The sequence below is a fragment of the Syngnathus leptorhynchus genome, chromosome 21 (assembly GCF_054491065.1).
Source record: "Syngnathus leptorhynchus isolate UIUO chromosome 21, UIUO_Slep, whole genome shotgun sequence".
Taxonomy (NCBI): domain Eukaryota; kingdom Metazoa; phylum Chordata; class Actinopteri; order Syngnathiformes; family Syngnathidae; genus Syngnathus; species Syngnathus leptorhynchus.
In genome coordinates, this window is record NC_141215.1 from 3,698,825 (window position 1) to 3,725,079 (window position 26,255).

Here is a 26,255-nt window from a genome sequence, read left to right on the forward strand (position 1 = left end):
ACTCGCAAATTTTGTTTACCCAGAATTATGATTCTTTAATCGTAAAAACGTTTATTATGAGTCATGACTATGCCTCCTTCCATCCTCCCACTTCTCTCTCTTCAATCCCACAATGCACTGCGCCGACTCACTCGGATCATGGACCAAAGCGGTAAGTGTTATTTCGTCACCCCCCCCCCCCCTTCTCGATAACATACTATTATAATATTTTGAGTTTTATTTTTTTAAATAACCTTAGACTGATGCAACATGAAGTCTAGAGCATGATCGAAAGCGCCTGATCGTTGTTAGCGTTCTGAGATCAACGTTCCGTTTAGCATGGGCCAAGTTAGCGTCAACTAGCCACTGAGCCCTCCCACTAGTCGATAAAAGTTGACAAACCCCCAAGTGCTGAAACATCTGTTAGGGGCTATAATGGCAATGATGGGTATTTAAATAAAAAATAAATCCATATTCAAAGTGTAGAGCTGCTAACTTATATTTTAGTGACAGTGCTAAGCCTATAGGAATGCTAACGTCGTTAGCATCGATGCTGCAAGCGCTAACTGGATGAATTTGACGTCATCGGGATCGTTTTTTGTTTTCACAAGTTATGACAGGCTTCTCAAGCACTGTCTACGTAATGCCAAAAATTGGAAGGCGTGGGTTTTGAGAGGTCCCGCGGTGAAACGAATGTGTATTCTGCACTTTTCAAATGTTTTTTTCAATGATGATATTCAGTTTGTATCCCTTCTTCTCGTGCAACGTCTCTGCGGCTTGCAGAACATACTTCAGGTCAAAGGTTTCCTCATTGTGACCCCCTTTTGACAGACAACGATCTCCAAGGAAGCGATGGCTCAGGGAGTCTGGGCGGACCCGATGTCCGCAGGCGCATCCCCATCAAGCTCATCTCAAAGCAACCCCTGAGGGTTAAACCTCCGCCCCGTACCCAGAGGCCTGGCAACAGGCTGCCGCTAAAAACCGAAACTGCGGAAAAAGACAGTAAGTGCTTTTTCGACCACCACCGAGCACCTCACTTCTTTTTGCTTATATTTTTCTGTTTGTGATCACAGATAACCTTGGCTTCAAACAAGAGAAGTTTGACTTTGGTGGTAAAGCAGGAGATGTGTTTGCTGCCCAGAGGAGATACCCACAGCCGCTGTTTTGGGACTATAAGGTATATTAAGACTTAAAAATGCTTCGTTTTGTGTGTGTATTCTCACATCTCCATTCTCTGGCAACAGTTGAATCTAATCGGCGAAAGGGATGAAGTCCCAATTCACTTCTGTGACAAATGTGGGCTTCCTATCCAGCTGTATGGACGTATGGTACGTGCCAAACATTTTGCGGAACAAAAAGCAATAAAAATAAGCAACTTTGACCATCATCGCTCTTACCAGATTCCCTGCAAACATGTCTTCTGCTATGAATGTGCTTTGCTCCATGAGAAGAAAGGGGAGAAGCTTTGCCCTGGGTGAGATTCAGATGCTTTTTTTTTTTTTTTTTTCACACAATTTAAAAGATTAGAAGTGTCTTAATGTGTCTATATCATGTAAAACATCTTTTATGTATAGCTGCAAGCTTTTATGTTAGAATGAATTCCATGTTTTGAAATATTTCTTCCGAATAACATGTCTGCATGTTATGTGTTCAGTCTGACTATGTACAGCTGCACAGACCCAGTGCAGCGTATTGAGCAGTGCCAGCGCGGCTCACTGTACATGTGCAGCGTGGTGTCGGGCTGCAAGCGTACCTACCTGTCCCAGCGGGATCTCCAGGCCCACGTCAACCACCGTCACTTGAGGTCGGCCAAGTCATCAGGCCGCCAGGAACCCGTACACCTGCCCCCGGCATCTGAGGTCCCAGAGCGCTTCCGCGTGCCCCCGCCCCACTTGACCAAGAACCATGTGCACATGGCCAACCCACACCCGCACGGTGGCCACGACCCATACGGGCAGCCGCCGCCCCCCGTACCCCACGACGGGCCCCCCGAGACGTATCGGATCGCCACGGTGACCACACGCAAACACAGCAACCTCATCACCGTGCCCATCCAGGATGACTCGTCATCGGGTCCGGGCCAGCCGCCGCCGCACCACCGCCCCGGGGACTATCCGGGTCAGCCGCCCGTGGTGCCGCATGCCCACCACATGATGGGGCCGCCGCCACCGCCGCAGCAGCACTTTGGGCCGCCGCCCCCGCCCATCAACCACCCCATGCAGCACCCACCCCAAGGTGGCGGGACACCCCACATGGTGTACAACCAGGCCCCACCGCCACCCATGTCCGGAGCCCCCCCTCCTATCACCCCACCGCCAGGTCACATCCTGGGCCAAATGCCACCCTATATGAACCACCCACCCCCGGGACCTCCACCCCAGCACAGTGGACCCCCGGTAAACGCGCCCCCGCCTCATCACTACAATCCCAACTCCATGCCGCAGTTCCCCGAAGACCAGGGAACCCTCAGCCCGCCATTCAACCAACCAGGAGGCCTCAGCCCCGGAATGTGGCCCGCTCCCAGGGGGCCTCCCCCTCCGCGGATGCAGGGGCCCCCACCTGGACCCGGGCCCCACCACCCAGACCAGGGCCGCTACCGACCTTATTATCAGTAAATTGCCATCTCAATGACTGGACTGTAGGCTTGGAATATTTCCATGGGAATTTAATTTTAGAAATATTCCAAACTGGAGACTTTTCATGGCAAGGAAAAGTATCATATCCAAGCATAAATAAACACATTTTATCATAAGCAGACATCCATGTAAAATAGATGGATCGCTTTGCCCACATGCAAGTATGTCAAAATTAAGCTTGCAAAAATAAATTCACTGTTTAAAGCCACCATTCATTAATTTAGTTTCATTAATTCCCGTGGAAATATTCCAACTTGAACATTTTGCAACCCTACTGGGCTGTACCACTTGTATGAAAACAAATGTGATGGTAAACCTCAGGGTTGCAGTGTATATGTAGGTATTTTGATAAAACTGCCACTTGAGTTTGTGGTGCACATTTTTAGTTATTTGCTTTCCCGCTGAGCAGACAATAGACTTGGAAAAGAGCAGCCACCCCATTCTTTTTAATTAAAAAAAAAAAAATTCCTTCAAGTATTTTTGTCCCATATTTTATGTCAGCTGACCCGTATCTCCTGATACTTCATCAATGAAAATTCTACAAAGTCCACTGGCTGTTCATCTAGAAAATATTGTTTGACCAATAGGTCTTCAAACTCAGTTTTCATTCACAAATGTTGAGATGTTTAGTCCTGTTGCGTTTGTGTACCAAAGTTGGTTGAAAAGTGACTTCAACATAATGTTTTGGCAGTTTTTGCTTTTAACTGAATGTCACAAATAAAACGCGGCTAGCACCAAAAAAAAAAAGTGTCATTATTCAAGGGAAAGATCGCAACACTTTCATGTCGATTTCATCAATGTCAATAGATAAGTCCTCCGAAGGCTTTATGTGTCAGACATTTATTTCAACTGCATTCTAGCAACAGTTTGATCCAATCAGCCATTAAAAAAAAAAAAAGTAGCCCACTGGATTTCACAACACACATTGCCACTCTTGTGTGAATGGTAGAAACTGAATAAGGACAACTGTGTTTAAAAAAAGAAAAATAAACAAAACAAAAAAAGGGTTTTACTTGCACGGTACAAAAAAAAAAAAAAAGAGCATTAGTCACATTAATACAGAAATAAACCAATGGCACATTGAATTCCTAGATTTTAAAAGTGGTATTTGAGGAACTTTTGTAAAGGGAAAAGTTAAATAAATTACTACTATAAACGTTACATACAAATCTGGGGTAGTATATACAGAAAGGGGGTAAAAGGTCCCTCTCAAAAAGAAAAATCTACAATTTAAAAAAAAAAAAGTTATGTTCAACAAACACAGCAGGATATTTTACATAGTGGGGAAGAGATTTTAACAATGTGCGTGCAAAGGGAAAAACACGGGTGAACGATGATGCGTTTGAGGGATTACGGTCATGTGACTAACATGTACGTTTATGGGACTTCAATGCATCCCTACAAGGGGAATTGTAGACTAACTATTCGGACGAATAGTTCAATTTATACTTATTCCATTCATTCATTTTTCGGGGTACATCCTGGACTGGTCACCAGTCAATGGTGATAGACAAATGACCACTCCAAGTCACATTTAAGGACAATTTGAAGTTGATGACCTCACACAGTAAATCCAGATTCAAATCTAGAAACTTGGGGCCACTGTGCTACACCTTCATCCTGAGGAATAGCTCCGACTAATTTGAGTGATAACAACAATCGCGTTCAATTTTAGCTTGTGCTGATTTAAAAAAAATAAAAATAAATTGGGGAAATTTGAGTATAATTCACTAATAAGGCTTTATAACCCACACCAGCAACCATTAGATTTTTTTCTTGCTGATGGTTCCACAAGGTTCTATCCTAGGTCTTCTCCTTTTTCATCTCTACACCTCTTTAGGGTTAGCTTGAGCTTATGCCAGCAGACTTTGGGGTGTGATGTCAGGACAAATAAGTACTCACACACATCGATGGGCGTTTTAGAGTTTTCAATTGACCTTATGTGCATGTTTGTGGGAGGAAGGAGAAGTACATGCAGTCGACACAAGAAGCCCGGATTCGAACCGAGAACCTTGGAACAAGGCCACTGCACAGTCCACACCCTGAGGAGTAGCTCAAATGGTTTTAATAATTATTATGAGAGATATGATAGGCCACCCAACCAAATCCATTCATTTGTGCCTGTGTTGCCTTCAGGGTGTAGCATTTTTTGTGGGAGTTCTGGCGTTTCAATCAAAATAAGTTCCATAATGCAGCTGTCTTTTTCATCCCGTAGGATCACGTCTTTGTTGTTTTCCTTCTTTGTCCCTTAACACGTTTGTTTATAGTGGTTAGTGTCAAGGGAGCTTTTTGTCCACTTTGTAAACACTTGCAGAGGAGATTCTGATGGGCTTTCACAGTATATCTTTCTTGAGATTGTGGTGGCAAAAAAAACAAAAAATCCTTCATGAACCGTCACTGGTGGTCCCAAACTGAGATCCGGCAGCTTCTCCGTCATTCCCCCCTTGAGTTTTTTTTTTTTTACAAAGTTAAATCTGGAACAAGGGGAAGGTGGCTAGGGTTAGTAAGAAGGAGAGTCGGGAAGAAATCTTCATGCCGGACGCGTCGCACAAGACGTGGAATGATTCCGTGTGGTCGGACCGCAGCCGTTTTATTTTTATTTATTTTTTTCCCTCCCACCTCTGTTTTCTTCTTTTCTACTAAAAACACTGAGATATTGAAGTTCGAGAATGCGGGCCGTCTCCCGTCTAGGCGTCCGAGAGGCAGCTCTGAACACTGTCCATCCACAGCTGAGCGTTGAGGCTATCCTGGGCGCAAAAGTTGTACACTCGTTTGGTGGTCTTCAGCTGGGGAAGGGGGGGGGGAGAGGGCAGGTTGGACAAAGTTCAGGCTTCGAACATTTTTGATGACTTTTAGGGATTGTTTGGCAAGTCATCCAATATGAGGACAAAAAAGAAAAAAAGACTTTCATGCGTGGGCGAGACTCACATCGAAGAAGGCTTTCTCCTCGATGTTTTTGGGCGCTCCCATGGTGGGTGTCCCCAGAAGGATGGACTCCACGTCGGCCAACTCAATGACGCCTTTGCACACTTTGTCCTGCCTGCTCTCGTAATACCGCAGCTGCGTTACACGAAGAAAAAAACAACAACAACACATTACCGCAAAATGTCTCCCATAAAAGACCGAATTCATTCAGAACTACAATGATACATCTCCATTGTTAACATCTATATTCCAACCTGATGTTTTGTCTTGTCCAGCACAAACCATCGTGGTTTCCATGGTTTCAGTAGAGCGCCTTTCTTGAACAAAATGCCTTCGAAACTTCTGGAGTGACACAGAAGCAAAGCGATGTGAGGCAACAGTTGCTCAGGAGCACAATTTCAACGAGCAAGAACGAAATCATGATGCACAAAAGGTTTCATCCTTTACAGTCTAATTGATTTTATTGTATCTATTTATGAAGTATTATACTATAGATTACTATTTTCCAAATTAAAAACACCACATTTTTGTCAGTATATTTTCAAAGATGCTGGAACAGATTATTCATTTAAACGAGGAAAACCAATTTGAGATGTGACTGCTCCTGAGCACTTTGAAAATTGCCCAGTCCCAGAAAACACGTACCTGTTCTCGCTCTCGGTACTCTGGAACTGGCTGTAGAGCGTACTGGTGCTTGGGCGGCCCGCCACCGGAGTGGAAGTGGCGCTCGCCTCGCAGTCCAGGCCCAAGTTGATGGTGGAGCCCACGCCGCTCTCCTGCAGGTAGACACCCTGGGAACGCCGCTGGTGGCTCAGGTTGGAGGACATGAGTAACGAGCTGGAGAACGACGGCTAAAAGAGGAAAAAGAAAAATTACTATTACCTTACTATTATTGTATTTAATACAGTTAAAATAAAATGGGGGAGGGGGGTTGGTACCACCTTGCTCTCTAGTTTGGCCTCGTTCCTCTGAGCGGCCTTGATCTTATCCCACGTGTCCTTCCACTTCTCAGACACCTGGCCGAGTTCCCCCTCCAACGTCTGCAGTTCCTGCAGTAGCTTGGTGATGGCGTCGGGCAACGTTTTGCTCAGGCTGTCGTAGCACGGCCAGACGGCGCGCCGCCGCGACTTTGGCGCGCCGCTGTCGGGCTTGTCGGGCGTCTCCTCCGCCGCCGTCCGATCCTGGCGTCCCCGCAGCTCCCAATCGTACGACGGCCCCTCCGAGAGCGTCTCCTCCGTGTAGTAGTCCCACACTTTCAGGTTGGAGATAAAGGTGTATGGCCGGAGTACCTGTGCAAGAATTAAATCAGTTAAACATTTTCCAAACATGCAGCAAAAATAAAAAGTGTGCTAACCTCATCGTCCTCTGGTGCGAACATGTAGTTGAAGAAGACCGGCGTCTTCTTGTTAAGCCGGTCGATGTAGTCCCACACGGACTTGCAAACCTGAGGAGTTCTCCTCTCACCTTTTTCCTCATAGAGGACTCCTGTGAAAGAAAACGAAGTTAAAAAAAAAAAAAAAGAATGCCACATTGCCATGACTAAAGACGGTACCGAGTTCAATGCGCTCGTAGTCCGAGTCGAGCAGGAAGGTGCGGAAACGGTTGGACACGTAGTGATAGGCCAGGAACTTCAGGTAGTACTGGCTGAACTCGAATTCCATGGGGAACTGTAGATGGATCTGAGGAAGAAGGGATCCGACAGATTTACCGATCATCATCCAAAGTCATCTGTGCTGACACGAGCGACATTGAGATATCTGAAATACGCACTTGATGCACACAGTCCAGGAACTGCAGGAAGACGGGGGTGAACCCGCTGCTCTGGCTGCCGAGCGTCTGCGCGCCGCGCTGGCTGAACCTGTGGCCGAACGACAGCCACTCCTTCTCCACCAGAAGCCGGAATCCGTCAAACGTCCGGTAGTAGGGGTCGGACAGCAGCTGCACCAACGACACCACCTGGAGACGCAACGCGGCGTTGAGCTCGCGGAGGACGCGGCGAGTTTGTTTTCGACGTCTCCAAACCTGGGTGGTGACGTCCCAGCCGTCCTCCAGGCTGACCATGACGGATGATCCCGTGTCCAGCAGCTCCACCACCAGGACGGACACCTGTAGCACCCTGTGCAGCTATACACACAGACATGCAAATACTTAATATATAAATATTTTTTCCCAATTTCCACTTGGTAATAACTTACCAGCACCATCCACTCCGAATCTTCCAGGCAGCGCAGGAAATTGGTGCTGGAGTCCAAGGAGGCGGAGCTGGGCACGCAGGCCTTCATCAGCTTCTTGAAGCTGTTCTTCACCTGCCGCACGTCGCACACCTCGATGGGCACCACCTCCCACTGCTGGAAGGAGTCCTGCTTCCCACCCTGAAAGACACAACACACCAAGGTCCCAATGAAACAAGACTATCGCTTCTAAAGGGAACTATAGTAGCTCAAGGATATATCCCACAAATGTTAGATATGACCTATTTAATATTTTATGAATTCTATTCTGGTTTGCTATCACTTGCTTTCCAAACAAAAACATTTCAGTGAGTGAAGGAGCTTTAGTCAGGCCATAGCAAGTGAGAGATAGCATGTGCTTTGGCGCCATCTTGTGGTATTTACAGGGAACTACAAACACTTTTGTGTATAGACATTATGAACTTTTGCTCAATCAATATTGATTATCTAATTAATTGAGCGGTACATTCTCAGATTTCCCCCACTTTTCACCTTGAGCTGGGCCTTGTCCCCGATAATGTAGAGGTACACCCTGTGCTGGCGAAGGAACAAGGCTTCACTGGGCCCGCCATTGGGCTGCGGTGACTCTTTCCCAGCGAGACGCGTGCCCACGTCTGGGTTGTAGGCGCTGAGACGCCCGCTGCCTCGGATGCTCCCCCATTTCCCTGCCACACACGCATACAATCATCTGAATCACGACATGAAAACAGAATCTTTCGTATGATCAGGAAACCTTTGATTTCAGTCAGGCACACGTTTTTTTTTTTTTCCCATCCATCATCCTAATAGCCATGCTGCTAAACAAGATAGAAGTGAAAGAGAACAACCCAAAACCAGTTTGCTACATGTAGTTTGATACAGCTCAAAGAGAAAAAAATCAAAATAAAAAAAAATCACACGTGAAACAACATTGAGGACGTCGCACAGTCGAGCTGCGGTGGCAGCATGCACACACACGCACACACAACGGTAGAGCTCAGATTGACAAAAAACAGTCACGCAGAGACCATTAGTCCAGAGATACACAACACGACCAGGGATGACGGAAGACACACGGGCGATTCTGTTCAAGAGATTTGATTAGTTGCAGGGGAGGCAAGGTGGGCGTGGCCTACTGTACCTCTGGTAGAGTTCCTGGCCTTGCCAGACATTTTGGGCTGAGAGAGGGAGATGACTTTGGCCCTTTGACTAAGAGCTGAGGTCAAAAAAGATAAAGACCATTGAGCCTCCCGTGTGGCGCAGTCGCAGGCTGGATACACACTGCAGGTTTTGATTGAATACTTTTACAATGGTGCCTTGAGGTACAAATAGTTCAGAAAAAAACTGGGTGTGCATGCATTTCATTGCATTTATATTCAAACCAATGAGGAATGGAACAAATTAAATCCAAAAAGTCAAGGCACCACTGTGTGTCGGGTTTGTGTGCTCATACGTATCGGATTTTTTTTTTTTTTTTTAAAAACCATTTGTTTCTTTGACCGAATTGTACCAATAGAAAGAAAACCTAATTGAAATTGTGTCATTTGAGCCAAACAGGGTAAATCAAGCCATAATGACGCAAGTGGATTTGAAAATAGACTTCATGGGGGCCGAAAGATTGCACCACAAACACAAACACACACACACGCGTCTCACCTCCTCTGCTGAAGGTTCCGGGCACATCATCCTTGGCACCCATCACTTGTTTCATCAGAGCGCCAATCTTTGGCTGCCGCAGCTTATCCGACGAGTCTGTGAGCAGAAGCCGTGGTCAGCTTGGGGAGGGAGCGGCTCGTGGCGTCTCGCCGTTAGTAGCGCTCACCTGAAGCACTCATGTGTGTTGAGGTGAAGCCGCTGAGCGTGTTCCTGCCACTGTTCTCGCTATAAGAGGGCATGGAGCTAATAATGGCCTGCAGGTATTTCTCCTGCTCTAGACTAGTGGAGTCTGCCTGGGAGGGCACTGCGAACAAAAACAGGCAGTGAATAGAAATCATCATCCGAGCCTTTGTTTCCGAAAAGAAGTACCTGAAGTCGGGGCATTGGGAGATTTAAAAAAGCCCACCACCCCTTTTGCGTGGAGGCCCGCCGATCGCAGGAGCACAGCTTTGGTCCGGGAATTCCGCCAGCAAACCACGGGAAAGCGGTTCTGCCGGTAGCAGCGGCAGATTCTCTGGATGGTGGAATCCGGAATGCTCTGCGGGACGATGAGCAGGCCGGGATAGCTACGAGGCAAACACACGGCGGGCTCAAAGACGCTTGGCGTGCACAATCCCCCGAAGACGCTGCGCTGTGGATTTACGTACCTCCTGCACACCGTGTACATGCGGTTGACGGTTGAAATTCGAAAGGGCTCGTTTTTGGAGCGGGTCAAACTGTTGCTCAACGTGCCCAGGCCCATGCGCTGGTAGTCGCGGCAACACGCTCGCTCCACCACGTTGCTCATGGTCTGTCTGTCTGAAGAGCGGATGGTGGAGGACAGCGTCAGGGAGCTCTGCTCCACCTCCTCCGAGACTGTGGACGCAAGGAGCAAATCAATTGACAAAAAGAAATTCGCAGAAAGAACCAAAGGGAGTTTTACCATCGGCTTACCTGATATTTCATCCTCGTCCAGTTCCGACTGTAAGCTGCTCCTGTTTTCCCAGGTAGGCGGTGAGTACTTCTTCTTCGCCACATACTGCCGGTTGATGGTCCGCTTAGCGCTTTTGACCAGGTTTTTGGAAATTGTCCTGAGACAAACAAAAACGTCTTGAAATCCTTCCCTAGATGATCGCGATTTTGGTTTTGATACATACGAGACACGGTACGTTACGTACCTGAGTGACTGGTTCTTGTCCTTGGTCTTGTGCTCCACCACCAGCTTGCTGCTCTGACCGACGGTGAAGGCGAACGTTCCTTGCACGTGCTGCGGGTAGCGTAGCTTGTGCATGTGCTTCCTGAATACCTCCGCCAGGTCAGCCGCCACCTCCTCGTCAAACACGATCTTCAGTAGCTACGCAAATTGTGACATCAGCACAGTCTATCATCAATACAGCTAAAACATTTTGTGAACCCACTAAAGCTTGGATTCAAGTCAAAACCTAATAATAGAAACGAAATTTGAATGGTACCTGAAATGTGCAGGACCGTAACTGTAAGCCCTCTTGAACAATCTGCTCCATGGGTAACGTGACAGAGATTCTCTTCTCCTTGGTCAATGACGCGATGGGGAAGGAACGGGTCACCACCTGCTCGCCCACTGCAGGATGGGAACATTTATTTTCCACGTGCGCACACGTCAACTTGGACCGACACGAGTCCTATTTGCACGTGTGCTCACCAAGCGGGTCGGTGGGAGTGCCCTTGAAGATGAGCCGGTAAGTGGTGAGGAAGATGGCGCCCTCCGCGGGGAGCAGGGGCGGACCTCCCATCATGCCGGTGGCCTCCTCGCGCCCGTCTGGAATGAGGTAAACGCGCATGCCGTCCATCACCAGCTCCTCGCCTGTCAAAAGGGTCGGCCTCAGCAGCTTGGGCTGGGGTGTGGGGAGAGAACGGAGATGGAGCGAGATGAGGTTGGAATTAATGTGGCTGACGCTGAAAGAACACACGTGAGGCCAAGGAGGCTGAAAGTGGAGAAAGGGGCGGCAGAGCGGCAACCATGCATTTTATTTTACCACTTTGATCATAATTGAAAATTTTAATTTTCATGGCTTGTACCAAACATGCTTCACAACCATGCGTGTGAGTATGGTTGGTTTCATAGCAAAAAATAATTATATCTTTTATTTTCCTATATATATATATTTGTTATTTTTACAGCTGATGAATAATGTTTTGCGTGTTTTTTTTTATTTATTTTTTTTAATTTTGACTAGCACTCCCCATCCCTCTCCATCACACCGACTGAGGTCACCCTTCGTAATGAAGGCACGCACTTTAGCTCAAGACAGGAGAGCAATCGTCACCCAGCATGCTTTGCTCAGTTGTCCTTGCGAGTCACAAACATACCTGGCGTGACACCGCGGGTCTGAGCGGTAGGCATTGCTGGAGAGGGAAGTAGGCGGGACTGGCCGGGCTCGCTCCGCGTGGCCTTTCTCCAGCGGGGCGTAAAAATAGGAATTGGTTACCTTTTGGATCGGCGGCAGTCGTTTACTCTCGCGGTGGACCGCGTCCAACGTCTCGATGTGCATCTGAACGATATCTGCAATCAAACGACAAGAAGTGTAAGCACGGGGTAAACCACGCCTTTTGAATTGAATGCGAAGAGTGATACCCGGTATCATGGTGTGAAGAGCCTTCAGGTGCTCGTTGGTCACGCCGCTCTCATTGCAGACTTTGTCCACGAAGCGGTTGATGAAACGCACCACCGAGTTGGCCACGTCGGAGCTCTCGGCGTCCTCGAAGCCGCTCTCTGTGTCGTAACTCTCGGCCATGCTGCCCGCAATACTACCAGACGAAGCAAAAGAGCCCTTGAATTGCAACGATCTGAAGGCTACGAGAGTGATCCCCCATCCTTACCTGTTGGTCACGTAGCTGTTGCTGACGCTCTCCACGTCGGCGAGCCCCGAGCTCCTGAGCAGTCGGTTCTTGCTGGTGTCCAGCGGCAGCAGCAGGTAGCTCATCCTGTTGGCGTAGTGGATGGCCTGGCTGAACACGGTGCTCTCCTCCTTCTGCACGCGCTCCGCCTGCATGTCCTTCCCGAGCGTCGGCCACAGGCGGCTCTGCTCCGACGCCAGCTCCAGGGCGCCGACTTCCCGCCCGCTTGATCCCTCCTGCTGCTCCTGTGGATAAACACGTCAGGTTTGTTAACGACGGGTCATTTATGAGATCGCGACGATTCGCTATCGTCCTCACATTGTGGTTCTGATGCTCCCCGTCTTCCGTCTCTAGGTAAAGTGCCCTGATGTGGTTTTGTACGTCGCTGTAGAACATAGCCTCCCAGAACTGCATGTTGGTCCACACCGTGTGCTCCTGTACGCAGCTGTATGCAAACTGAGTGATGCCTGCCCCTAATTTCTGTCAGACCAACAAAGACAATAAACATCAGGCTTTGTTGTGTTCAGAAGAATGTGGACTGATTGACGAACGTACTCTGCAAAAGGCCGTGACCAATGGCAGGAGAGCCGCTGCAATGCCATGTTCGTCTATGTGCGAGCAGTCCTAAAGAGGAAGAGAAAACCATGCTTGTAAAACAAATAATGAGGAAGACGGCATATCGTGTATCAAAGTTACATACCTGTAAGGTGCAGTTCATCATTCGGACGACATAGTCGAATTGTTGGTCATCCAGAACCGCTCGGTTCTGTAAGACGTGCTGATTGAGCTCCTGAGTCAAACACACTCGAGCTGCCCGACCCTTCAAAGCTCGAAGTACAGCTGGCATCAGCTGCAAAAGGAAGGCGCAAAGACGTTTTGGTTTCCACAATTGCAAAAGTTACAACGGTCCAACTTTTGAAAGTCTGCCAATGAATCATTCGCACCTTCTTGGCCTCCAGCATTTTGTTCTCAAAGATGTGTGTGATGCAATTCCGAACAACCTCCAGCCGGCGGGCGCTGTTGGCCATCACGTTGCTGTTCCGGTCCACCATGTCTCCTGCGGAAGCCGGCCCACGTGTAAGGCTCATATATCACTGTGGCACTTCAAAATGAAGCCCATTAAACACATGCTGAGAGAGCAGGAGAAGTTTGAAGGCAGGAAGTGCTGATGATTAAGTTACACCTCTAAAAACTTTAACGCAGTGGGTGAGGAGCCTTTTTCCCCCCCATTATGAGGCATTTAAGTCCTCTGAGGACCAAACGATAAAAAAAAAAAATATATATGATCCAATCATCAAAGAAACTTTCATTTGTGGCTCTCCGTATGCATTTGAAACCCAGCTCACCCAACGGGGGTCCGGACGGCACCATGCTCTTGACATCTGCCTTGACTACCGGCGGCGCCGTCTTGAGTTTGGCAGTGGCGTGATCGATAAAAAGCTGTACCGTCACCTCATCCAGGACGGGGAAGGGGGTCTGACTCTGAGTGGCTTTCTGGCCGTTTTCCGACGGCCGCTGGACTTTGTGCATGGTCACTGCCGGGTAGGGGTTCTCCTAGAGAGTGAAAATGACACATGAGTGGGTTTACACGCAAATCTAATATTTCATCTTGAGACATACATTTTTAAATAGCTGCTCGGCCAACTCCTTGATGTGGTTCATGACTTTGTGTGGCGAGGTCTCTTCTTGTCGTATCCTCTCCACCTCATTGGCTACCAGCTATAGGAACAAAAGAGAGTCCATGTTTAAAAACACACAAGGTACTAAATGAAACTCCTTAACACACTTCAACCTGGTTCCTTGACACCAAGTTGCCACCAGATGGCAAATTTTGAGTTTCTCAGGAAATAGCAGTGGATAGGTTCCCAAAAATGAACACCAAACCGCAAAAATGCAGAGTTCACTCTGTGTGTATTTATGTTGTCAACGACAAAGTTTGTATTCTCCTCTTGGGAATAAAAACTGCTTGGTTTGACTTTTATAAAAGTAGGTGAAATCTCAATGCCAATGGTAAAAATGTGTGTGCGAGGAAATTCTTGTACAAACTCACTTCATCAAACAAATCCGTTGCTCTGTAGGGAGGGCCCCTCTCTGATACGAAGCCTGCGAACGCCATGCCGTCCAACACCTTCATGAGGAAGTCGTCCTCCGTCAACGCTCGTTGGCCGAGGAAGGCCGCCTGCAGGGGAAAAACAAAAACAAAATCAGCCTTATTCTTAAATCCAATTTGTGGCCTAAATTTGGATGACCGTCGTACCTTATGGAAGCGGATAACTGGTTCCGGGTGAATGCGGATGATATGTAAACACCAGCGATAACCTTGGAAAAGCTGAGCAAACAGCCACAGGAAGATTGCCCGGATCTCCTTATCCTGAGACACACATGGCAGTCTATCTTAACACATCCCAATCAAGGCCGGACTGCAAAAAAAAAATAATCTCACCTGGATTTTGGGTGCCGAAGGTAGCGAGGACTGAGGCGGGAAGGCGTGATCGGCAACTTCCAATTCAGGATCCAAAACCTGCAAACAAAAAAACACACGAATAGATTGAACACTCATCACTCATTAGGAAATGTTATCAATACTTGGAAGCGGATTTTAATAATCCCTCTTCAAAGAAAACACAACAATATCATCAATGTAAAGTCATAAATATTTTCATCTGCGTTCATCTCTCTTCCTGGACGCAGGTAAGCCTAGCTTTAGGGTTGCCTACCAACAATCTATAGCATCATGGCTCCCGCATGCATCCCGCTCACCAGATTCTATCTCTTCCATGAAAACTTTACAGATAAGCTTAAAAATTAAAGCTGCCTATCAGAGACAAGATCCGTCGCTTTTCCCGTTTCGTAATTATGTTTATGTTTTGGGGACGAAAGGCCTCTTACATTAGCGTTTGCTTATATTATGTTGATTTTCTTTTTTTTTTTTTTAAACAGATCACACGCACTTGCGGCAAGTTCTCAAACACGATGCCATTTGTTGTACAAGTTGATGAGTCAGATGAAGTTTCACCATGAATTAGTGGCTTTTCATGTTGCCTAATGTTGTGTAATGACACGGTGGAGATATTGTAAATAGCTTCATGCGGTGGAAAGACATTTTTTGTGTGTGGTTACGTCGCTCCACGACATGACCAGCACAGCGAAACATAGTCGCCGTCCTTCATCTTTCAAGAAAGGAGAGGCCAGAATGCTGACGACGCAAAAATAGAATAAGCAGCCTTGCAAATTAGCTAAAAGCATTTTTAAATGTCTCTTCACACTTCGGTGAGAGAAATTCCTTCGCGTACCGATCACGTCGAAAAATTCAAACATGCCTCTTGAGAAAATGAAAACAAATATTGACACAGCCGCTCAGCTATAAAACATTTTACCGCTTCCTTTTTGTCCGTCTTGCGACCAAAACGTCAAAAGAAACGCTTCTCCCTTACCATGGAGAGTGCCGTCTGAGTCTGCTGGAGGAGCGGCTCAGGCAGGAGGGAGATGTGAACGCACTCCGGGATGGTGACGGTGCCACCGTCCAGGTCAGCGATGATGACATCCAACTACAAAATACAGGAGAAAAAAAAAAAAATGCAAAAAATATTTTTAGTGTCGGTAGCTAGGCGTGGCGCTAGCTAGCTACGTAAACAATAACGTCCACAATATTCTTTGTGATACCGTGACAGTGACGAGAACTCACCAGTTCTTGTGTCTCGGATCGAAAAAACGAGTTGACGCCGATTATAAAAGGAGTGGGAGTGCTCAGGACCTCCAGCAGTTTGCCAGGCAGGATAGGAACGTATGTGAAGCTGCGGAGACACAAAGATCGCTCAGCGTTGGAATACAAAACACAAGAGGAGGGACGGGGGATGTTAAGCGGAGGACGTACCTGTATTTGAGGGGGAACATGATAGCTAGCAATCCCCGGCAGGCGTCCGTTAGCCGCTGGTAACTGCTAGACAGGAACAGGATTTTGTGTTCCGTCAGGGCGGCACAGAACAGGTACAGCACGTTGATGATCCCTACGGGAAATCGGAGCACAATTCTCATTAGGGAAAAAAAAAAAAAGAGGGACAACATATCCAATGCTAAATGTGTGTTTTGGCGTTTCATAATGAATATGTCTTGTGACACAAAACAAAATAATCGACGGGACAATACGTACGGTAAATAATACAGTTAGGGCGGAAGAGATGCCGCCTGATAATCAGGAGCGGCTAAAACCAAACTCCCCGAGATAAAAATCAGGAAATGATGGTGGTGTAGTGTCGTCGCTATGTTACAATTGTCCCTACCGAGCTGCCGGAACAGCTGCGCCACGCTGCTGCCGCTGACGGGTAGCGAGTCATTGATGGGAGTCTGGATAACTTGCCGGTCTCCGGCGCCTAATGTGATGGTCCGCTACGGACAAAGAAATAGGAGCCGTTAAAAGGGGATGTGGGTTTATGCGGGTTTTGAAAAAAAAAAGCAAAACAACAAAGCGGGTGTCGTTTCTTAGAAAGAGCAATGTGGGCGTGGGTTTGACAGAGAAGCGTGAATCAGCACAATCGAGACGGCAGAATTCCAGAAGCTTAGCAGGTACGTGACAAACAAGCCATTCCAGCTGATCGCAAAAACAGGACAGAGGTGGAAAGCCACCGTGTCAACGGATCTTCATGGCGGACTTGCCACTGATATGGAAAGTGTAACGCTTCGGCGGTTTGCCATTGTTGGTGTAATCGCATTAGACGTGCATGGATGACTTCATTTGAGGCCTTGAAGTGTGACAAGGTGAAAATTGTGACAGGTTAGAACGATAGAATAGTTTAAACAGCAACAAACAAAAAGATTATTCCTAATGGGTTAATGTATTGATAATTGAAAGGGACATTTGGGGGATAAATGATTTGGTCTTTGACAGACAGCCAAGGCAAAAACATATCGATTAGCCTGCGAAGTTTGTATGCCGAAAAATCAAAGTAGCAAAAAACGGGTCAGGCACACAAGCAGAGAAGAATTGGATGACATTTGATCAGAGTTTGCATATTCTAAGTGCAGTCATTTCTGAAAGAGCAAAAATGACATCAAGACGCAGAAGCAGCCGTCACTTGGACGGCGACAGGCAAGCGCTTAGCAAAGCAATTATGTCATCTAACAACTGATCATGAGGAGTATTGAACTCAAGTCTCAAACTGTGATTCCATCCACATTTTAGCAATGGCGAATAAAAGAAGAAAAAAAAAACCATCCCTTGCTGCAAAATGAATTTGGCCTGTTTGCGATGTCATAGGTTTTACAATTTTTATTCTAGAAGGAAAAAAAAATGGAATGAAATCATCTGGCATGGACATTAGTTGAAATGACTCCCGGAAAAAATCCATTTGACACTCATGGATCAAATCAACGACAACATTGGCAGTTTTATATGCTAAAAGTAATGATCAGCTGTTAATCACATATTTATGTTGCCGAGGGAGGGGGGGTGCATAGGGGGCTTGATTTGTGGTGAAGAAAAAGAAAAGCTTCCAGGAGAATAAAGTCAAGCGGGCGTACCAAACTGTCCACTCTCTCCTCCTGGCCTGGCTACATAAGCACCCGGAAGAGAGAGACAAAAAAATAAAGAGAGAGAGAGAGGCATAGAAAAAGCAACCCACAGATTAGAACCAACCACGTGGCTGCAAAATTATCTCAAACTGACTCAAATCCAACCCCAAAGTTGGGAAACAACCATACAAATGCAAAGAAAACACAAACAGTGAAGCAGCAAACGATGACTTTACAGTCTATTCATTCATATCGTTTGTCCTCTAATTAATACAACTGTAAAAATCGTTCTGCAAAAGACAACCCTTAAAAGATTTCGAAATCACAAAGCCGCACGCTGCATGTCATGCAATACGTTCACGTTGATACATGTGCATTCCGTGCGTTAAGACTGATTACATGTGATTTGTCCATTCAGACTGCCCCGTAGGAAGCCATCTGCCATCCCATATGGTCACCTAGCAACTAGACGACAACCGGCCCGGCTGAGGTTAGAGCGCGTGCTGCGTGTTTTTGTTAGCCAAACATAAAACTCCAGGCCATTCGTCACAATGGTGAGAGGCAACGTGGATGACAATGATCGACGACTCGCTGCCCGAACGCACACAAAAAAAAAAGCTGTAGCGCTATTATCAACACACAATTTGAAATTACTACGAGAAAGGGCGACATTCCTTAAAGATGTGATTTGAGCAGAATCAACACGGTGCCGGCCGGCCGGCCGGCTCTTTGATTGGCAGAGAGCTCGGTCGATCGACGTTACCTGGAGACAGGCCAGCAGCCAGTCACAGGCCAGGACCTGCGGAACTTGGTCTAAACTACAAACTGGGGACTCTATCTGTAACACAAAGGAACCAGTGTACAGTCGAGGGCGGGGTCACATTTAATCTTACAAAAAGACACTTTGGAATCCAACACAACACCAACGTCAGCCTACAAAACCAAACCGAGAGGGAAAAAAAAAAAAAAAAAGCCCAAGTGCTGATACAGATGTAGCGTGAAGAATGTCATATTGACTTTTTTGAGGTTGTCAGGCGTGCAGAAAAAAAAAAAAAAGAGTCAGGCGTTACCTGGGAGCCTCCGGCGATGGGGATGATGCATGTGAGTAGATTCCCGATGACCGTCTCTAAGGGGACAGTCAGGCCTTCTACGTGGACGGTGTAGACCAAGGCCAGGGAGTTCTGCTCGGGGGAATGAGGGAACATGGAAGTTGGTCAAAAAAAATTCGTACAGCCTTAATTAAAGGCACCATACCCTGAAAACATCCGTGTAGTCCAACCGAGACACCAGGACCAGACTCTTGGGGGCAAAGACCTGAGCCGGCTGGATGATGGTGGGCTCCTCGTCTACCTCGTCCACGTCCCGCGTCTTCTGCAGCTTAACACAACGGCGGTGGATGTAAAAAAAAATTGACATGGTCCAGCCTCGGGCATGGATCGGATAACAATCGTATTCTTACTTGTGGGTTGTCGTGGCTCTCCCAGAAAGTGAAGCAGGCGCAGTAGTGACGCTCAGAGTTAATGTCGGTCAAAACTGCTACGAAGAAGGAGGCGGGTTGACGCTCGGGGACCAGCTGCCAACCGCTGGGTTGGCAGAACTGCGCGATGGGAAAAGAACAAAAAAAATAAAAAAGTGGACTTTTTTTTTTTTAAATTATACTTCTTGTTTGTCGTTTAAAAAAACTAGGTCAAAATATTACTCAATATAAATATCGTTTAACAATTTGGGAGCTTTTAATGCGGCAGACCTTGACAAAGTGGAGTGTCCTTCCTGTTCTGGCCAACGTACATCTTCAGATGTCCACTTACCAGCTCTACGCCTTGTGGGAACGGGCTGTCCTCCCAGTCTTTCTCAGGAAACCGCTGGAGAATGCGACCTTGACCCTCGCCTTCGCCTTCCACTACAGGGGAAAAGAAATGGAAGCGATATAGAGGTCAATCACTTGACATCGGTTTGTTTTCTTTCGACTGCTTTCAAAGTAGCCCCCGCGTGTTCCTACGGTCTCCTCCTCATTGTGCAAAAAGTTTCATACGAGTGAGTCAAAACAAATTCAACTTGTAAATAATGGCGCTACTGCGTGTCGGTGTATAGCATCAATACGCAACATTTGCATTTGGGGGCGACTGGTTAATGAGGTCGCGCTTGGGTCGTCTGGCTCACGGAAGCGGCACAATGGGGCAAAACAGGCCGACTTATGTAACAGCCACAAGCCGGTCTTTCAGCTTAGTTCTATCGGATACCCGGCGTGCGTCGAAATACAGTAACCGCATTCATCTGCGCGCGGAGGACAGACTTCAGAAACGCATCCAGTGTTTCAGATAAATTAAGACATTTAGAAAAAAAAAAGAAAAAACTGCAACTGACAATACACAAAGTGGGCCAGCCACCAAAACACACAAGGCTAGCCTCTAGTCATCGCCTCTCTCAAGTGAACTATTAATAAGCGTATTCGCCAAGGGACGGACGCTTGCACTGGGACCATTTTCAAAAACAATGGATGTCAAAAAATTCACCCAAGCCTTGTTTGAGATTTGAAGTGTCTGAGGAAGTGGGTTGGTGGCAGGATCGTGCACAACGGAACGCACATGACTCCACATGAAGATGACTAATACCAGTCAAACTATGACACAGGGGAAAAAAGGAAAAAAAAAAAAAGAAAAAGGACCGGTCATGTGATCACTGAACAGTAGTAATCAGTTGAAAAGGATTGTGTGGCTCATTCTTTGGACTGTGTGCGACTTGATTTTGTTTGAAGCCAGACCGCAACTTCTGGTTTCAAAAGCTTCAAAAAACCACAGTGACGTCGCGACAATAGGCAGTTTCCATGGCGACTCTCTTGAAAACTGCATGCGGGGAGATCTGAAATAAGATCAAAATGAAGATGGAGAGCCAAAGTGAAAAAAAAAGTCAATTCTTTCACCCGATTTATATATAAACAAGCGTGAATGGAACTTAAAGGGATCTTGGTTTCCTTGAAACGACACGCTCATGACACTTGATTAGCATCTTTGTGTGATAGCGGCAAGCCTCGATGAAAATAAAACCCGAGGCACAGCCAGGCGAGCGTTTCAAAACCAAACAAATGGAAGCAGAAAAAAAACAAAACTTTCATCTGACAACATTGTCACCCAGGAGACAATGTAGAACATGTTCTTTGTGCAAAAAGCACTTCAGCACATCCTTCCTGCAAAATGAACCTCCCCCTCCTCTTCTCCTGGATCCGCCAAAACAAAAAAGGCCTTCCAGGAGAGGAAACACACCAACAAGGGAGCGAGCACTACTAGACATACTAGAAATTGCAAAAGGTTACTCGCGTTCACACCGGTTGCTCATTCATGACTTTGTAAAGCGGGTCCAGTTGACGGACTACAATGGTGGTGTCAAACGCTGGCCCGTGGGCCGGATATGTCCCTTAGTGTAATTCTATTTGGCCCGCGAAGACAAATTATGCATCGACTTTGTGTCAATACTAAAATTGCAAATTGTCTTCACCTTTAAAATAATCGTTTCTAGCCATTTTTATTACCATTTTTCTTTTTAAATATTTTTAAAAAGCCTAGACTGTGTATAGAATGTGAGACATCCATACATTTATTTGGGTTGACAGTTCTAACGGCCCTCCAAAGGAAAATATGACGACGAAGCGGCCCGCGACAAAAATGCGTTTGATAAGTACAGGCTGATTATTAATAACGTGAGCGTGGAATGGAAGATGCTTCTAAGTGCTACCTAATGGACGGTGGCGAATGATTTAGATAAGAGCTGATTCAAACTGAACGCCATTACAGTACAATGAAGTCTAACTCGAACCCGTCCGACAAGATCTGATCCATTTACTCAGACCAGACGTAGGTCTTAGATGAGATTAGAACCCTCCCGAGTAGGAGAAAGGGACATATCTAATGTGCAAAATAATACATCGGCACTTTGACCATAATTAGAACCAATGGCGAGTTGCCTGATAGAATTGCAGAATTTTTCATCATGCAATTTGCATGCCTCTAAGCTGACTCCCCTGGTGAATCACAGGACTGGGTGGATTCAAAAGAACAGGAGGGGCTTTTCTTTTTTAACCAAGACCATAAGGTTGGCCAGATCATAAGCCCAACAACCCCCCCACTCCCCACCTACCTATCTTCAAATCTAAAACTTCCCAAGACGTGGCAAATACCTCCCTTGGGGACGATTGCTCCCTTGAGCGCCAGAAAACTTAACCAGAGCAGTCCTGACTCAGCCTTTGTCTGAAAAGGACTTGGAGAAATTCTTGACATTCTAGGAAAGCCATCAACACCAAAGAGGGGAGGGGGGGGGGGGCATCCCTAACACACCCGCATTCGGGCATAATTACAGCCTAGCATATTTTTAGGATCCTCACAACTTTGGTGGACACATTTTGAGTGCTAAGAAGCCATAGTTTATCCAACAAGGGGGGAAAAAAATAATATTCTATGCTCTATAATATTCTATGATATTTCTATGAAATATCGAGGCCTTCCTGGTCAGTATGCGCCGAGCCCTCATGGCAAACCCGCAGTCCAAAGTGGGGTTGACGTTACCGCGGCAACCGAGCAAACACAAAGCCCGTTCGAGGAGCCGACGGGTGAGCGGCCAACACACACAAGCGTTGAGTGTGTCCCTCTTGCCCCCCCCCCCACCTTCGCTATGAAAGGCAGATTGTGGGGGTTATTTCAGGAGGGCTTGGAAGGCGGCAGTCCTGCTCTGGAGGCAATAGAGGAAGTGGCTGCCCACAGGCAGGCACCGTTGGCAGGATCGGAAGCCTCGTCTTACATCCCACACCGTCGCGGCATCTGAGCTGGAGATCAAACGCTATGAAAATTTTATGGCAAGATAATAGTGGCCTAAATAACGGCTATTATTGATATTGTCGTGATATTGCTTCCAAAAAAATGAAAACAATAACAGAAGAATGTAAAATGGGAGGCTAACTGGTGAATCAATTGGCAGAAATACACAAAAATTAAACAAATTTAAAAAATTATTAAATTATTTAATAAAAAAAAAAAAAAAAAAGAGGGCTCACATTTGGTATTTTTAGATATTACAAAAATCCATCATCTAAATTGAATTGAGAATTTGCCCTGTATTGTAGCTCTGGTGCATGTTATTTCACGCATGTGAGCGTGACCTAAATTAGTCACGTTTACACTAACCTATCAATAATACAACAAACTTGCATTCAGACTCTACTGCAAAAAATAAATAAAAATACAAGTAAAAAGCTAAGCTAAATAAAAAAGAAAAAAAACATGGTTTTCTCGCAGTTTCCTGTTTGGGTCTCAGACGGCACGGGCGATTGGCTGCCGGCTCTGTCAAAACACAATGGTGCTTCTCCAGGGACCCCTTTTTTTTTTTTTTTGCAATGAGAACCACACCCGGGACACTAACGTCCACGCAAGCACCATCTTGGCTCAAAATAATATCCACAATTAACATTTTGGCACGGCTAGCGTCGGTCACGTGAGCGTGGCGGCGATGACGCAAGCCCCCCCCCCTCCTGTCTGACTACCTGTCACTGCCCCAGGTTGTCGCCGAGTGACACACACATATAAACACACACGCAGAGGCAGGCAGGATGCATGAAATATTTAGACTCCAGAGGAAAAGCGGAATTCCTGGTATTCTTATAATCGAGGACTGGTTCATTCTAGGTTTGATGCTATTTTGACACACACAGGGAGTGAGAGAACTTAACAAGGATGACAAACCAAACTTTGGCCCGCTTGTAAATACAAGTAAATCGGATCATCTTTTGGTAATGATCGCCTGTAAACATTTTAAACCTTAAACAAATTGCAATCCTGAAAGACATCAATGATATATCCAATAGGTTGCCTCTAGATATATTTCGAAAGCATCACAAATGCAAGGATGCTGATGCAAAGACAAATTACTACTTTCTTATTGGACATTAGATTAGTCTTTTGACTTATTTTTAAAATACACAGATCACAAATGACTCTTTGGCTTCAGTTGTGATCAGCTGTTAACTTTTCCCACTACCGACGGTGAGCTAAACCTGTCTGCGTCATCTTGAGGTGTTTACTGCTGAGATTTTTCTCCAGCGTCACCCTCACAAGGAGCTTCCGATGCCCGTCTACTCTGCAGGAATCGATCACGGGGCATCCCGGCACTGAAAGTGTTTGGCTTTCCGTGGCAAAGGCTGTTGTGATTCATTAAAATCCGAGCATGTCTGGCTTCCAGATGATTTGAAATGGCCTGCTTCACTGTCGGCCGTAACGTTACGGGCTCGCTTGAACAGGAAGGGGAGTTTCTGCAGAGTTCGCATTGTCCACGTAATGACATCCTGCAGTCGACTAAACTTCACGGCTAAAGATTCTAAAAAAAAAAAAAAAAAAAAAAGTGCATTCAGGGTAGCAGAAAACTGCTCTGTTAAGATTTGAGTACAGAGCTTTGCTATTTGACTACTGTGAATAAATCATATGCGGGCTGGATTGTACCACGTTGCAAACTGCATCCTACCAGTGGATAGGCGGGTTGAATATTTCATGATTAAACGAGCCATTCTACTGCAAGGATCTAGGCCAGAGCTCAGGGTAAAAGGGGGGGGGGGGGGTCAGATAACGGTCCAAACAAGGTCCCCAACAACACAAGGGAGCAGAGCAGGGAGGATGGTGGTGGCGGGTGGGGCAAATCCATCTGGGTTAATCCAGACAAAACACACAACAATCAGCCACGGAGCCGAGAGGAAAAACATCGATTTGCAGTTTGCACAAATCTGAGGAGCTTTTCGAGTTGAGGTACGGTTGCTTGGAGCCCCCCATGCAACCAAAACTCTTAATCATTCAATTCAAACGAAAATGCAATACTTTGGCATAATGCAAAATGCATGAAAACAGGTGAATCAAATCGTTTTGGGTCGCAGCCGAATCAACAGCCAGATCCCGGCTAACATTAGCAACTCCTTAGCTTTAAGTTTACTGTCAACATTAGCATACAGGTCCATGTTGAAACTGTGCAAATAGCTAGCAACGAGGCGTTCTGAGATGAATTTTAAACGTGTAACTTCCAAAACTGCCGAAGAGAAACTGTCAGGCTGGCTAGGAACTAAACACACTAATCCCGAGCTGCCAGTGAGTCCTCGGTGTAAAGTAGACGCCTAAGGCCGGCCAACAGCTATCAGAGCCGGCGAGTTGTGATTGGCGGTGCGGCCCATCCCCGCCTACTAGTTCCCCGAAGCTAATAATAGGCCGCTGATGCTAGGCGGCTAACAGCAGCGCCCACCTCGCTTGTCGAGGTCGTAACCGACCACCACAAAGTAGTCGGCGAGCCGGGCCATGGCGGGCGTTCACGGCGACGGGTCTCTCGCGTTTATTCCTCTTCTCTCAGCGCCGTCAATAGTCCATTTACGTCCTGCCGGCGACGGCCACATCGCTGGCAACGGTAGCATCCTTCCAGCTGTACCCCGCCGCCATACTGTCAGTCTGCCTTCCCTGACAGCCGTGAGCAGCGAGTCTGCGCAGTAGGGACTTTCAGGGAGGGGCCGCATAATTGATTTAGAAAACATTTAAAACATTTTTATCACAATTTAAAACACTTTTTATTAGCACTTATTTGACAAAATCTCTCAAGGATAGTCTGGTTTTAAAACGTATTTTGTCTTTTTGAAACTAGCCTGTTTTATGGGTTGGCAGGCACTGTCCCATGCAATTGACCCCTGCCCTGTCATATGTTCATCAATATTTTTCCCACAATTCCCTGGGAATCAGGCCCCACCACAAATAATGAAAATTCTTAATTACCAGCACCTCTAAAAAGATTTATAATTGCCTTCAGATGGTACAAAATGGCAGCAAATCACCACTTCTGTCTAAATGAAGCTCCTCAACTCACTTCAACACAATTCTATGGCACCAAGCGCTAAACAATTAACGATATGAACACCTCAAGTATGAAAAGTACGGTAGGAAACCACGAGCCGATGATGTCGTGTTGTATGTAGGCGGATAACATGTCAACGGAACAAGAGGAAGATCTGATGGGCCACATCCGCGTGGCGTGACCCTCGCTTGTCAGCGCCGCTGCACGCTCAGGAGAATTCCAACACTTCCTCCGTTATCACCTGTGACCCAAAGTCCTTATCACCTATAGTTAAAACATGTCCAAGCATGACATGCTGCATTTTTTGTTTGTTTTTTATACACTCCCCAAAGAGTTTCTCACACAAGTTTGCCTGATGACTGACCGAAAACGGGAGATAGTAGCGCTACCTTCTATTTTCAGGAAGGTCAGGCTCGGGTTGTGGATATTTGCACTTTATCTCAACCTTGAGCCTCAACTTGAGTAATTGCCAGAGACAGAGAAAGGGTGAGAAAGATGAGAGGAACACAGACTCCCCCAAGTCGAGTTTGCATCTTGGACTGATTTTGTCGTATTAACGGATAGAAATGCAATTGAGTGGCATCTCTTTAAAAAAAAAAAAAAAAAAAATGTCTGCAGGATGCAA

General features: G+C 46.5%; 2 protein-coding genes across 7 annotated transcripts; one reads left to right on the forward strand and one right to left on the reverse strand.

Moving 5' to 3' along the window:
- The first annotated feature begins 53 nt into the window (after positions 1-53).
- On the forward strand, positions 54-3,362 carry cbll1 (Cbl proto-oncogene-like 1, E3 ubiquitin protein ligase). Of its 2 annotated transcripts, none has more exons than XM_085902792.1 (6): positions 54-151; positions 811-981; positions 1,053-1,156; positions 1,224-1,307; positions 1,380-1,453; positions 1,634-3,362. In XM_085902792.1, the coding sequence occupies exons 1-6, from the start codon at positions 64-66 to the stop codon at positions 2,592-2,594; spliced, it is 1,482 nt and encodes a 493-aa protein (XP_085758918.1). In that variant the 5' UTR covers positions 54-63; the 3' UTR covers positions 2,595-3,362. The 2 variants fall into 2 exon arrangements, with proteins under 2 accessions (XP_085758918.1, XP_085758916.1); XM_085902790.1 differs by having other exon boundaries at positions 71-151; positions 763-981.
- A 61-nt stretch (positions 3,363-3,423) lies between these two features.
- Positions 3,424-25,276, reverse strand: sbf1 (SET binding factor 1). 5 transcript variants are annotated; one of them, XM_085902783.1, is made up of 43 exons: positions 25,034-25,276; positions 19,579-19,670; positions 19,230-19,367; positions 19,025-19,141; positions 18,841-18,951; positions 18,534-18,608; positions 17,780-17,809; positions 16,543-16,648; positions 16,137-16,269; positions 15,948-16,056; positions 15,697-15,810; positions 14,706-14,783; positions 14,520-14,633; positions 14,313-14,441; positions 13,883-13,981; positions 13,609-13,816; positions 13,207-13,319; positions 12,963-13,112; positions 12,818-12,886; positions 12,581-12,742; positions 12,245-12,507; positions 12,000-12,172; positions 11,854-11,927; positions 11,067-11,259; positions 10,858-10,985; positions 10,564-10,739; positions 10,340-10,476; positions 10,054-10,261; positions 9,776-9,972; positions 9,573-9,710; positions 9,407-9,502; positions 8,892-8,966; positions 8,264-8,436; positions 7,736-7,912; positions 7,563-7,664; positions 7,311-7,496; positions 7,093-7,219; positions 6,895-7,025; positions 6,482-6,829; positions 6,186-6,391; positions 5,795-5,882; positions 5,544-5,675; positions 3,424-5,401 (listed from the first exon to the last, which is right to left on the reverse strand). In XM_085902783.1, exons 1-43 carry the CDS (start codon positions 25,086-25,088, stop codon positions 5,303-5,305), a joined length of 5,829 nt encoding a protein of 1,942 aa, XP_085758909.1. In that variant the 5' UTR covers positions 25,089-25,276; the 3' UTR covers positions 3,424-5,302. The 5 variants fall into 5 exon arrangements, with proteins under 5 accessions (XP_085758909.1, XP_085758908.1, XP_085758910.1 ...); XM_085902782.1 differs by having other exon boundaries at positions 19,025-19,147; XM_085902784.1 differs by lacking the exon at positions 17,780-17,809 and having other exon boundaries at positions 19,025-19,147.
- Between the last annotated feature and the right edge of the window lie 979 nt (positions 25,277-26,255).

Bases quoted from the DNA above. Each gene is read 5' to 3' on its own strand.
- sbf1 (XM_085902782.1), bottom strand. From the start codon at position 25,088: ATGGCCCGGCTCGCCGACTACTTTGTGGTGGTCGGTTACGACCTCGAC. The intron at 18,609-18,840 runs GTAACGCCTGAC...TTTGTGTTACAG, and splicing joins CCATCGCCGGAGGCTCCCAG to ATAGAGTCCCCAGTTTGTAG. The intron at 13,320-13,608 runs GTGAGCTGGGTT...CGGCTTCCGCAG, and splicing joins GCCGTCCGGACCCCCGTTGG to GAGACATGGTGGACCGGAAC.
- cbll1 (XM_085902792.1), top strand. From the start codon at position 64: ATGACTATGCCTCCTTCCATCCTCCCACTTCTCTCTCTTCAATCCCAC. The intron at 1,308-1,379 runs GTACGTGCCAAA...CGCTCTTACCAG, and splicing joins TCCAGCTGTATGGACGTATG to ATTCCCTGCAAACATGTCTT. The intron at 1,454-1,633 runs GTGAGATTCAGA...TTATGTGTTCAG, and splicing joins GGGGAGAAGCTTTGCCCTGG to TCTGACTATGTACAGCTGCA.